The sequence below is a fragment of the Coregonus clupeaformis genome, unplaced genomic scaffold, assembly GCF_020615455.1.
Source record: "Coregonus clupeaformis isolate EN_2021a unplaced genomic scaffold, ASM2061545v1 scaf1331, whole genome shotgun sequence".
In the NCBI taxonomy this organism is placed as follows: Eukaryota; Metazoa; Chordata; class Actinopteri; order Salmoniformes; family Salmonidae; genus Coregonus; species Coregonus clupeaformis.
In genome coordinates this window covers 91,683-105,288 of record NW_025534785.1, presented here as the reverse complement: position 1 = coordinate 105,288, position 13,606 = coordinate 91,683, and the positions used below count along the sequence as shown (strand labels likewise).

The following is a 13,606-nucleotide window of genomic DNA, read 5'->3' as shown; positions in this document are numbered from 1 at the left end:
AGCCTGGTGTATGACTGGTCTCTCTCTCTTGTCTCCTGTAGTTGGTCTGGCCTTCTATAACCTGGTGTATGACTGGTCTCTCTCTCTGTCTCCTGTAGTTGGTCTGGCCTTCTATAACCTGGTGTATGACTGGTCTCTCTCTCTGTCTCCTGTAGTTGGTCTGGCCTACTATAGCCTGGTGTATGACTGGTCTCTCTCTCTGTCTCCTGTAGTTGGTCTGGCCTACTATAGCCTGGTGTATGACTGGTCTCTCTCTCTGTCTCCTGTAGTTGGTCTGCCTTCTATAGCCTGGTGTATGACTGGTCTCTCTCTCTGTCTCCTGTAGTTGGTCTGGCCTTCTATAGCCTGGTGTATGACTGGTCTCTCTCTCTGTCTCCTGTAGTTGGTCTGGCCTTCTATAACCTGGTGTATGACTGGTCTCTCTCTCTGTCTCCTGTAGTTGGTCTGGCCTACTATAACCTGGTGTATGACTGGTCTCTCTCTCTGTCTCCTGTAGTTGGTCTGGCCTACTATAGCCTGGTGTATGACTGGTCTCTCTCTCTTGTCTCCTGTAGTTGGTCTGGCCTACTATAACCTGGTGTATGACTGGTCTCTCTCTCTGTCTCCTGTAGTTGGTCTGGCCTTCTATAACCTGGTGTATGACTGGTCTCTCTCTCTGTCTCCTGTAGTTGGTCTGGCCTACTATAACCTGGTGTATGACTGGTCTCTCTCTCTGTCTCCTGTAGTTGGTCTGGCCTTCTATAGCCTGGTGTATGACTGGTCTCTCTCTCTTGTCTCCTGTAGTTGGTCTGGCCTTCTATAGCCTGGTGTATGACTGGTCTCTCTCTCTGTCTCCTGTAGTTGGTCTGGCCTACTATAGCCTGGTGTATGACTGGTCTCTCTCTCTGTCTCCTGTAGTTGGTCTGGCCTTCTATAGCCTGGTGTATGACTGGTCTCTCTCTCTGTCTCCTGTAGTTGGTCTGGCCTTCTATAACCTGGTGTATGACTGGTCTCTCTCTCTGTCTCCTGTAGTTGGTCTGGCCTTCTATAACCTGGTGTATGACTGGTCTCTCTCTCTGTCTCCTGTAGTTGGTCTGGTCTTCTATAACCTGGTGTATGACTGGTCTCTCTCTCTGTCTCCTGTAGTTGGTCTGGCCTTCTATAACCTGGTGTATGACTGGTCTCTCTCTCTGTCTCCTGTAGTTGGCCTTCTATAACCTGGTGTATGACTGGTCTCTCTCTCTGTCTCCTGTAGTTGGTCTGGCCTACTATAGCCTGGTGTATGACTGGTCTCTCTCTCTGTCTCCTGTAGTTGGTCTGGCCTTCTATAGCCTGGTGTATGACTGGTCTCTCTCTCTGTCTCCTGTAGTTGGTCTGGCCTTCTATAGCCTGGTGTATGACTGGTCTCTCTCTCTGTCTCCTGTAGTTGGTCTGGCCTTCTATAACCTGGTGTATGACTGGTCTCTCTCTCTGTCTCCTGTAGTTGGTCTGGCCTTCTATAACCTGGTGTATGACTGGTCTCTCTCTCTGTCTCCTGTAGTTGGTCTGGCCTTCTATAGCCTGGTGTATGACTGGTCTCTCTCTCTGTCTCCTGTAGTTGGTCTGGCCTACTATAACCTGGTGTATGACTGGTCTCTCTCTCTGTCTCCTGTAGTTGGTCTGGCCTTCTATAACCTGGTGTATGACTGGTCTCTCTCTCTGTCTCCTGTAGTTGGTCTGGCCTTCTATAGCCTGGTGTATGACTGGTCTCTCTCTCTGTCTCCTGTAGTTGGTCTGGCCTACTATAACCTGGTGTATGACTGGTCTCTCTCTCTGTCTCCTGTAGTTGGTCTGGCCTTCTATAACCTGGTGTATGACTGGTCTCTCTCTCTGTCTCCTGTAGTTGGTCTGGCCTTCTATAACCTGGTGTATGACTGGTCTCTCTCCTCTGTCTCCTGTAGTTGGTCTGGCCTTCTATAACCTGGTGTATGACTGGTCTCTCTCTCTGTCTCCTGTAGTTGGTCTGGCCTTCTATAACCTGGTGTATGACTGGTCTCTCTCTCTGTCTCCTGTAGTTGGTCTGGCCTACTATAGCCTGGTGTATGACTGGTCTCTCTCTCTGTCTCCTGTAGTTGGTCTGGCCTACTATAGCCTGGTGTATGACTGGTCTCTCTCTCTGTCTCCTGTAGTTGGTCTGGCCTACTATAGCCTGGTGTATGACTGGTCTCTCTCTCTGTCTCCTGTAGTTGGTCTGGCCTTCTATAACCTGGTGTATGACTGGTCTCTCTCTCTGTCTCCTGTAGTTGGTCTGGCCTACTATAGCCTGGTGTATGACTGGTCTCTCTCTCTGTCTCCTGTAGTTGGTCTGGCCTTCTATAGCCTGGTGTATGACTGGTCTCTCTCTCTGTCTCCTGTAGTTGGTCTGGCCTTCTATAGCCTGGTGTATGACTGGTCTCTCTCTCTGTCTCCTGTAGTTGGTCTGGCCTTCTATAGCCTGGTGTATGACTGGTCTCTCTCTCTGTCTCCTGTAGTTGGTCTGGCCTTCTATAACCTGGTGTATGACTGGTCTCTCTCTCTGTCTCCTGTAGTTGGTCTGGCCTTCTATAACCTGGTGTATGACTGGTCTCTCTCTCTGTCTCCTGTAGTTGGTCTGGCCTTCTATAACCTGGTGTATGACTGGTCTCTCTCTCTGTCTCCTGTAGTTGGTCTGGCCTTCTATAACCTGGTGTATGACTGGTCTCTCTCTCTGTCTCCTGTAGTTGGTCTGGCCTTCTATAACCTGGTGTATGACTGGTCTCTCTCTCTGTCTCCTGTAGTTGGTCTGGCCTTCTATAACCTGGTGTATGACTGGTCTCTCTCTCTGTCTCCTGTAGTTGGTCTGGCCTTCTATAACCTGGTGTATGACTGGTCTCTCTCTCTGTCTCCTGTAGTTGGTCTGGCCTACTATAGCCTGGTGTATGACTGGTCTCTCTCTCTGTCTCCTGTAGTTGGTCTGGCCTTCTATAGCCTGGTGTATGACTGGTCTCTCTCTCTGTCTCCTGTAGTTGGTCTGGCCTTCTATAACCTGGTGTATGACTGGTCTCTCTCTCTGTCTCCTGTAGTTGGTCTGGCCTTCTATAGCCTGGTGTATGACTGGTCTCTCTCTCTGTCTCCTGTAGTTGGTCTGGCCTACTATAGCCTGGTGTATGACTGGTCTCTCTCTCTGTCTCCTGTAGTTGGTCTGGCCTTCTATAACCTGGTGTATGACTGGTCTCTCTCTCTGTCTCCTGTAGTTGGTCTGGCCTTCTATAACCTGGTGTATGACTGGTCTCTCTCTCTGTCTCCTGTAGTTGGTCTGGCCTACTATAGCCTGGTGTATGACTGGTCTCTCTCTCTGTCTCCTGTAGTTGGTCTGGCCTTCTATAACCTGGTGTATGACTGGTCTCTCTCTCTGTCTCCTGTAGTTGGTCTGGCCTTCTATAGCCTGGTGTATGACTGGTCTCTCTCTCTGTCTCCTGTAGTTGGTCTGGCCTACTATAGCCTGGTGTATGACTGGTCTCTCTCTCTGTCTCCTGTAGTTGGTCTGGCCTTCTATAACCTGGTGTATGACTGGTCTCTCTCTCTGTCTCCTGTAGTTGGTCTGGCCTTCTATAACCTGGTGTATGACTGGTCTCTCTCTCTGTCTCCTGTAGTTGGTCTGGCCTTCTATAACCTGGTGTATGACTGGTCTCTCTCTCTGTCTCCTGTAGTTGGTCTGGCCTTCTATAACCTGGTGTATGACTGGTCTCTCTCTCTGTCTCCTGTAGTTGGTCTGGCCTTCTATAGCCTGGTGTATGACTGGTCTCTCTCTCTGTCTCCTGTAGTTGGTCTGGCCTTCTATAGCCTGGTGTATGACTGGTCTCTCTCTCTGTCTCCTGTAGTTGGTCTGGCCTACTATAGCCTGGTGTATGACTGGTCTCTCTCTCTGTCTCCTGTAGTTGGTCTGGCCTACTATAGCCTGGTGTATGACTGGTCTCTCTCTCTGTCTCCTGTAGTTGGTCTGGCCTTCTATAGCCTGGTGTATGACTGGTCTCTCTCTGTCTCCTGTAGTTGGTCTGGCCTTCTATAGCCTGGTGTATGACTGGTCTCTCTCTCTGTCTCCTGTAGTTGGTCTGGCCTTCTATAACCTGGTGTATGACTGGTCTCTCTCTCTGTCTCCTGTAGTTGGTCTGGCCTTCTATAGCCTGGTGTATGACTGGTCTCTCTCTCTGTCTCCTGTAGTTGGTCTGGCCTACTATAACCTGGTGTATGACTGGTCTCTCTCTCTGTCTCCTGTAGTTGGTCTGGCCTTCTATAACCTGGTGTATGACTGGTCTCTCTCTCTGTCTCCTGTAGTTGGTCTGGCCTTCTATAGCCTGGTGTATGACTGGTCTCTCTCTCTCTGTCTCCTGTAGTTGGTCTGGCCTACTATAGCCTGGTGTATGACTGGTCTCTCTCTCTGTCTCCTGTAGTTGGTCTGGCCTACTATAACCTGGTGTATGACTGGTCTCTCTCTCTGTCTCCTGTAGTTGGTCTGGCCTTCTATAACCTGGTGTATGACTGGTCTCTCTCTCTGTCTCCTGTAGTTGGTCTGGCCTACTATAACCTGGTGTATGACTGGTCTCTCTCTCTCTGTCTCCTGTAGTTGGTCTGGCCTTCTATAGCCTGGTGTATGACTGGTCTCTCTCTCTGTCTCCTGTAGTTGGTCTGGCCTACTATAGCCTGGTGTATGACTGGTCTCTCTCTCTGTCTCCTGTAGTTGGTCTGCCTACTATAGCCTGGTGTATGACTGGTCTCTCTCTCTGTCTCCTGTAGTTGGTCTGGCCTTCTATAGCCTGGTGTATGACTGGTCTCTCTCTCTGTCTCCTGTAGTTGGTCTGGCCTTCTATAGCCTGGTGTATGACTGGTCTCTCTCTCTGTCTCCTGTAGTTGGTCTGGCCTTCTATAACCTGGTGTATGACTGGTCTCTCTCTCTGTCTCCTGTAGTTGGTCTGGCCTTCTATAACCTGGTGTATGACTGGTCTCTCTCTCTGTCTCCTGTAGTTGGTCTGGCCTTCTATAACCTGGTGTATGACTGGTCTCTCTCTCTGTCTCCTGTAGTTGGTCTGGCCTTCTATAACCTGGTGTATGACTGGTCTCTCTCTCTGTCTCCTGTAGTTGGTCTGGCCTTCTATAGCCTGGTGTATGACTGGTCTCTCTCTCTGTCTCCTGTAGTTGGTCTGGCCTACTATAGCCTGGTGTATGACTGGTCTCTCTCTCTGTCTCCTGTAGTTGGTCTGGCCTTCTATAGCCTGGTGTATGACTGGTCTCTCTCTCTGTCTCCTGTAGTTGGTCTGGCCTTCTATAACCTGGTGTATGACTGGTCTCTCTCTCTGTCTCCTGTAGTTGGTCTGGCCTTCTATAACCTGGTGTATGACTGGTCTCTCTCTCTGTCTCCTGTAGTTGGTCTGGCCTTCTATAGCCTGGTGTATGACTGGTCTCTCTCTCTGTCTCCTGTAGTTGGTCTGGCCTTCTATAACCTGGTGTATGACTGGTCTCTCTCTCTGTCTCCTGTAGTTGGTCTGGCCTTCTATAACCTGGTGTATGACTGGTCTCTCTCTCTGTCTCCTGTAGTTGGTCTGGCCTTCTATAACCTGGTGTATGACTGGTCTCTCTCTCTGTCTCCTGTAGTTGGTCTGGCCTACTATAACCTGGTGTATGACTGGTCTCTCTCTCTGTCTCCTGTAGTTGGTCTGGCCTACTATAGCCTGGTGTATGACTGGTCTCTCTCTCTGTCTCCTGTAGTTGGTCTGGCCTTCTATAGCCTGGTGTATGACTGGTCTCTCTCTCTGTCTCCTGTAGTTGGTCTGGCCTTCTATAGCCTGGTGTATGACTGGTCTCTCTCTCTGTCTCCTGTAGTTGGTCTGGCCTTCTATAACCTGGTGTATGACTGGTCTCTCTCTCTGTCTCCTGTAGTTGGTCTGGCCTTCTATAACCTGGTGTATGACTGGTCTCTCTCTCTGTCTCCCGTAGTTGGTCTTGCCTTCTATAACCTGGTGTATGACTGGTCTCTCTGTCTCCTGTAGTTGGCCTGGCCTTATATAACCTGGTATATGACTGGTCTCTCACTCTGTCTCATGTAGTTGGTCTGGCCTTCTATAACCTGGTGTATGACTGGTCTCTCTCTCTGTCTCCTGTAGTTGGTCTGGCCTTCTATAGCCTGGTGTATGACTGGTCTCTCTCTCTGTCTCCTGTAGTTGGTCTGGCCTACTATAGCCTGGTGTATGACTGGTCTCTCTCTCTGTCTCCTGTAGTTGGTCTGGCCTTCTATAACCTGGTGTATGACTGGTCTCTCTCTCTGTCTCCTGTAGTTGGTCTTCTATAACCTGGTGTATGACTGGTCTCTCTCTCTGTCTCCTGTAGTTGGTCTGGCCTTCTATAACCTGGTGTATGACTGGTCTCTCTCTCTGTCTCCTGTAGTTTGTCTGGCCTACTATAGCCTGGTGTATGACTGGTCTCTCTCTCTGTCTCCTGTAGTTGGTCAGGCCTACTATAACCTGGTGTATGACTGGTCTCTCTCTCTGTCTCCTGTAGTTGGTCTGGCCTTCTATAACCTGGTGTATGACTGGTCTCTCTCTCTGTCTCCTGTAGTTGGTCTGGCCTTCTATAACCTGGTGTATTACTGGTCTCTCTCTCTGTCTCCTGTAGTTGGTCTGGCCTACTATAACCTGGTGTATGACTGGTCTCTCTCTCTGTCTCCTGTAGTTGGTCTGGCCTTCTATAGCCTGGTGTATGACTGGTCTCTCTCTCTGTCTCCTGTAGTTGGTCTGGCCTACTATAGCCTGGTGTATGACTGGTCTCTCTCTCTGTCTCCTGTAGTTGGTCTGGCCTACTATAACCTGGTGTATGACTGGTCTCTCTCTCTGTCTCCTGTAGTTGGTCTGGCCTTCTATAACCTGGTGTATGACTGGTCTCTCTCTCTGTCTCCTGTAGTTGGTCTGGCCTTCTATAACCTGGTGTATGACTGGTCTCTCTCTCTGTCTCCTGTAGTTGGTCTGGCCTTCTATAACCTGGTGTATGACTGGTCTCTCTCTCTGTCTCCTGTAGTTGGTCTGGCCTTCTATAGCCTGGTGTATGACTGGTCTCTCTCTCTGTCTCCTGTAGTTGGTCTGGCCTTCTATAACCTGGTGTATGACTGGTCTCTCTCTCTGTCTCCTGTAGTTGGTCTGGCCTTCTATAACCTGGTGTATGACTGGTCTCTCTCTCTGTCTCCTGTAGTTGGTCTGGCCTTCTATAGCCTGGTGTATGACTGGTCTCTCTCTCTGTCTCCTGTAGTTGGTCTGGCCTACTATAACCTGGTGTATGACTGGTCTCTCTCTCTGTCTCCTGTAGTTGGTCTGGCCTTCTATAACCTGGTGTATGACTGGTCTCTCTCTCTGTCTCCTGTAGTTGGTCTGGCCTTCTATAGCCTGGTGTATGACTGGTCTCTCTCTCTGTCTCCTGTAGTTGGTCTGGCCTTCTATAACCTGGTGTATGACTGGTCTCTCTCTCTGTCTCCTGTAGTTGGTCTGGCCTTCTATAACCTGGTGTATGACTGGTCTCTCTCTCTGTCTCCTGTAGTTGGTCTGGCCTTCTATAGCCTGGTGTATGACTGGTCTCTCTCTCTGTCTCCTGTAGTTGGTCTGGCCTACTATAACCTGGTGTATGACTGGTCTCTCTCTCTGTCTCCTGTAGTTGGTCTGGCCTTCTATAGCCTGGTGTATGACTGGTCTCTCTCTCTGTCTCCTGTAGTTGGTCTGGCCTTCTATAGCCTGGTGTATGACTGGTCTCTCTCTCTTGTCTCCTGTAGTTGGTCTGGCCTTCTATAACCTGGTGTATGACTGGTCTCTCTCTCTGTCTCCTGTAGTTGGTCTGGCCTTCTATAACCTGGTGTATGACTGGTCTCTCTCTCTGTCTCCTGTAGTTGGTCTGGCCTTCTATAACCTGGTGTATGACTGGTCTCTCTCTCTGTCTCCTGTAGTTGGCCTGGCCTTATATAACCTGGTGTATGACTGGTCTCTCACTCTGTCTCATGTAGTTGGTCTGGCCTTCTATAGCCTGGTGTATGACTGGTCTCTCTCTCTGTCTCCTGTTGTTGGTCTGGCCCACTCTAACCTGGTGTATGACTGGTCTCTCACTCTGTCTCCTGTAGTTGGTCTGGCCTTCTATAGCCTGGTGTATGACTGGTCTCTCTCTCTGTCTCCTGTAGTTGGTCTGGCCTTCTATAGCCTGGTGTATGACTGGTCTCTCTCTCTGTCTCCTGTAGTTGGTCTGGCCTTCTATAACCTGGTGTATGACTGGTCTCTCTCTCTGTCTCCTGTAGTTGGTCTGGCCTTCTATAACCTGGTGTATGACTGGTCTCTCTCTCTGTCTCCTGTAGTTGGTCTGGCCTTCTATAACCTGGTGTATGACTGGTCTCTCTCTCTGTCTCCTGTAGTTGGTCTGGTCTTCTATAGCCTGTTGTATGACTGGTCTCTCTCTCTGTCTCCTGTAGTTGGTCTGGCCTACTATAGCCTGGTGTATGACTGGTCTCTCTCTCTGTCTCCTGTAGTTGGTCTGGCCTTCTATAGCCTGGTGTATGACTGGTCTCTCTCTCTGTCTCCTGTAGTTGGTCTGGCCTACTATAGCCTGGTGTATGACTGGGTGAAGGCAGCGGTGATGTTTGGGGTGATCAACACTGTGTCTAGACTGGACCATCTGGACCCTCCTCAACCTCCTAAATGTATCACAATGCTCTACGTCTTCTCTGAGACGTACGTCAACAGACCTGTCAGACCTTCTCACTTCTCAACATCTTTGTGTTTTCACAATTGAAGTAATTTGTTATTTTTCTCCCTTATAGGCACTTTGACAGAGGAATAAACGACTGGCTGTGCAAGTAAGTCACCAGCATGTCTCTTCATTCATACCAAACATGGTCCTGTGGTCCTCTGTAGCTCAGCTGTTAGAGCACGGCGCTTGTAACGCCAGGGTAGTGGGTTCGATCTCCGGGACCACCCATACGTAAAAATGTATGCACGCATGACTGTCTGTCACTTTGGATAAAAGCGTCTGCTAAATGGCATATTATTATATTTATATTATATTATAAACATCAGAGCTGTAATCTCATAACTCTGTATCTACGTCTCCAGGTATGTGTATGATTACCTGGGAGGGAAACATGACAACTTGTGGGATGAGGCCATTGCTACGCTGTGTACTTTTGGCATCACTATCCTGTGGCTGGGACCCTGTCAGGTGGTGTTAATCTGGGCCTTCTTCAACTGCTTCGGACTCAACTTTGAACTCTGGACCGCCAAGTTCTTCTGCATGGAACCCTTTGCTTCTCTAGAGGTAAGAGAGCGTATGCTAGTTGATACCTATAGACTTCCAGTCATTGCGCTAACGCTGGTTAGCATTGGCTCGCAAACAACCTCTAACTTCCTTCATACTGGACACAGAGACATAAAAATGGTATCCACCACGAGTTCATCTGACGCTAGGGAAGTAGATAAAGGGGCCTCATTGACGAAATCACTTTAACACCATCCCTCCTCTAGATGGCGATGTCTCCTGCTGTGTCTCGTATGATCAGAGCTCTGCTCAACATCTCTCTCTCTCTCAATTCAATTTCAATTCAATTTAAGGGCTTTATCGGCATGGGAAACGTATGTTAACATTGCCAAAGCAAGTGAAGTAGATCGTAAACAAAAGTGAAATAAACAATAAATATTAACAGTAAACATTAATGGTCCCCTCTCTCTCTCTCTCTCAGATGGCAATGTCTCCTGCCATGTCTCGTAGGATCAGAGCTGTGTTCAACACCTTTAACTTCTGGACCATCATCCTATACAACGTCATCGCTCTCAACAGCCTGGAGTTCACTAAGCTGGTCGCCAAGAGACTGCTGCTCAAAGGTAACAGATAGTTAGGTTTCCTTCTGATCTGCCTCTTGATCTCGATTTTGAAGAATGTGCGATACTCATACTGAACATGATATTGAATATGCACAACTGCTTTGGTGTGGTACTAGCATACTATGATCACACTATACTATGTTATATAGTAACCTTGAGTAACAGTAGACACACTATGACTGGTTATTCCCCCTCAAGGCTCCCATCCTACCATCTCTGTGTTGATAACTAGTATGTTCCTTGATATAAGTGATAATGCCAGAGAAGCTGTTGTTTGGATATATTGGCACAGGTGTTGTTAGGTCCGAGATGAAGTCGAGGGCTGGCAAACCGTGCCAATATATCCTCCAAACAACGGCTTCGAGGGCATTATCACTTTTCTACAACGGGTTACCAACATATTCAAATGATGATTGACATATTTTCATTAAAAACGTTATTTTGAGGAATGTATTCATACTATTTCATCCTTCCACAAGATATAGTCCCGACACAAATCTAGGGTTGCTACCTAAGCCGGCTGGTTGTTTGTTCTATCGGTTTGGTTGCCAGAGACGCGACCCAGTCCTTCAGTCTTTTTGTTCTGTATCTATGGACACGACCCAGTCGTTCGTTCTAAATGTTCCATTGCCATACTGGCTGGCAACGTTCTTATCCCTTGCTTGCTAGCCAACTACGGCTAACTTACAGTTACGTCAAAAAGTGCAGCCTGAATAACATCAAAGTAGCCACATTTGCATTTGTTTAAGCTGTTTTCTATTGACATTTATTTGGATATATCCATAAAAATTATGCCAGATGATTCATGATTTCGACTGGCTGAGAAACGCTGTCTGTCCGTCTCGTCCCGACTCCAACACGTTCATTACTATGGGACAGCTGGAGATCGAAGTTGAATATTGAAACAATGTTGCAAAAGTCGGAAAACAGACAGAAAGGTCTATACAAATCTCCGCTGTTGAAAACTAAATGTTAGTCTAAAAGAAATGTCTAGATGCTTTTTATAGTGGAGATCAAGTTTATAAATTGCCTGGCTGGGCTGATGGGACAGTGGATTGGGCAGTCAGATGCAACAGAGTAAATAGGTGGTCCTCTGTAGCTCAGCTGGTAGAGCACGGCACTTGTAACGCCAAGGTAGTGGGTTCGAACCCCGGGACCACCCATACACAAAAATTTATGCACGCATGACTGTAAGTCGCTTTGGATAAAAGCGTCTGCTAAATGGCATATTATTATTATAGGCATTTTTACGTCATAGATTTAGCTGGTGGTAACTTGTGGAATAAACACCGGCTGGAATAAGGTTATAACCAATAGGATTCAGGATTAGACCCACCCGTTGTATAAATATAGTTATTAGTATACCATGTTGACTTGTTCCTTCCCCTCCAGGCTTCCCCATCACCACCATCACTGTCCTCATAGTGACCTACTGTCTGGTCCAGCTCATCAAGGAGAGAGAGAGAAGACAGGTTCTGATCGACGACCCCGACCCCATCCCTCCCCCCGCCCCCGTCCCTCCCCCCACCCCCACCACACCCACTGTGGTCACGTCCACAGCCCCCATTCAGCCGGTGGTGGACCCCAGCAAGGAGAAAGCAGAGTAGTGATTGGAGGGTGGCAGTGTCTGTCAAAGTCCCAAATGTCTTTACGAGTCATGGTTTCCTCCGTCATGGAGATGGCGAGCTACAGTTAATAGACAAGGTATATTTAGAAGTTCTTCATAGCAATAAAATCTATTGAGCAGCAATATCTACCTACTGTAATATTTACAAGCAGCAATATCTACCTACTGTAATATTTACAAGCAGCAATATCTATCTACTGTAATATTTACAAGCAGCAATATCTATCTACTGTAATATTTACAAGCAGCAATATCTATCTACTGTAATATTTACAAGCAGCAATATCTATCTACTGTAATATTTACAAGCAGCAATATCTATCTACTGTAATATTTACAAGCAGCAATATCTATCTACTGTAATATTCACAAGCAGCAATATCTATCTACTGTAATATTCACAAGCAGCAATATCTAAGAATTCTACTCAGTCTACTGCCTAAACACCCTGACAGTAGGTAGATAGGTAGGTAGCTCTGCCTAAACACCCTGACAGTGCTGTCATCGATATAGATTTTCTACAATATTTTAAACAGAAGTTGTGTTTCATTGCTTTTATCATGTAAAAGTGCCTTTATTGTAATTAAACCCTCCAAGTGGTGCTCTAAGATAACTAATATCCACACCTCTGGTTTAACTAATATCCACCTCTGGTTTAACTAATATCCACCTCTGGTTTAACTAATATCCACCTCTGGTTTAACTAATATCCACCTCTGGTTTAACTAATATCCACCTCTGGTTTAACTAATATCCACCTCTGGTTTAACTAATATCCACCTCTGGTTTAACTAATATCCACACCTCTGGTTTAACTAATATCCACACCTCTGGTTTAACTAATATACACCTCTGGTTTAACTAATATCCACACCTCTGGTTTAACTAATATCCACCTCTGGTTTAACTAATATCCACACCTCTGGTTTAACTAATATCCACACCTCTGGTTTAACTAATATCCACCTCTGGTTTAACTAATATCCACCTCTGGTTTAACTAATATACACACCTCTGGTTTAACTAATATCCACCTCTGGTTTAACTAATATCCACCTCTGGTTTAACTAATATCCACCTCTGGTTTAACTAATATCCACACCTCTGGTTTAACTAATATACACACCTCTGGTTTAACTAATATCCACACCTCTGGTTTAACTAATATACACACCTCTGGTTTAACTAATATCCACACCTCTGGTTTAACTAATATCCACACCTCTGGTTTAACTAATATCCACACCTCTGGTTTAACTAAGATTCACACCTCTGGTTTAACTAATATCCACACCTCTGGTTTAACTAAGATCCACACCTCTGGTTTAACTAATATCCACCTCTGGTTTAACTAAGATACACACCTCTGGTTTAACTAAGATCCACACCTCTGGTTTAACTAAGATCCACACCTCTGGTTTAACTAAGATTCACACCTCTGGTTTAACTAAGATACACACCTCTGGGAGACGTGGTTTTAAACTCTGTGGAGCTCAGACACTCCTTCCCTGTCAAATGTACTGTACATCCAAATATAATATATTGATCGATTTACTGATTTTGTGATTCCAACTTTTTGTCTCTTTTACTTCGTCCTCATTTAAAGACTGTGTGACCTTTGACCTCTCTGATGCTGTAGCTCAGAATACTCTCTGAGAAAGAAGAGAGAGAAGAGAGAGAAGAAAGAGAGACCGTGAGAGAGACAGTGAGGGACAGAGAGAGACCGTGAGAGAGACAGTGAGGGAGAGAGAGAGACCGTGAGAGAGACAGTGAGGGACAGAGAGAGGGAGAGAGGCTTAAGCACACTATAAATATGACTGAGTCACTGTAGTAGATCGTGCGACTGACTCAGGGTCCAGACTTACACCCTCTAGTATGGAGGATGACCTCGACTCAAAGCTCTCGCTGGCGTGGCCCACATACCCACACACTCCGGAAGGCGTGGGCCACATACCCACACACTCCGGAAGGCGTGGGCCCCAATCCCCCTTCTGACTGCGAGTTCTCCGTAGCTTGTACTAGTGTTGTACGAGTTTGTTCTTAAGTTCCCACTCACTCAACGATGATAGCCTGCACAAAACTCCAGAGGAATCCTCCGACTGAGTGA

The 13,606-nt window shown here is 47.1% G+C and overlaps 1 protein-coding gene across 1 annotated transcript in view; it reads left to right on the top strand.

Moving 5' to 3' along the window:
- Positions 1-11,763, top strand: part of LOC123481278 (protein-cysteine N-palmitoyltransferase HHAT-like protein) — a gene marked incomplete at its 5' end in the record, with an annotated part of 48,630 nt that extends 36,867 nt beyond the window's left edge. Inside the window, 5 exons of the mRNA XM_045218058.1 lie at positions 8,582-8,726; positions 8,816-8,851; positions 9,108-9,309; positions 9,731-9,872; positions 11,265-11,763. Of these exons, the coding sequence (XP_045073993.1) occupies positions 8,582-8,726; positions 8,816-8,851; positions 9,108-9,309; positions 9,731-9,872; positions 11,265-11,479 (740 nt within the window). The remainder of the gene's footprint in view (positions 1-8,581; positions 8,727-8,815; positions 8,852-9,107; positions 9,310-9,730; positions 9,873-11,264) is intronic.
- Between the last annotated feature and the right edge of the window lie 1,843 nt (positions 11,764-13,606).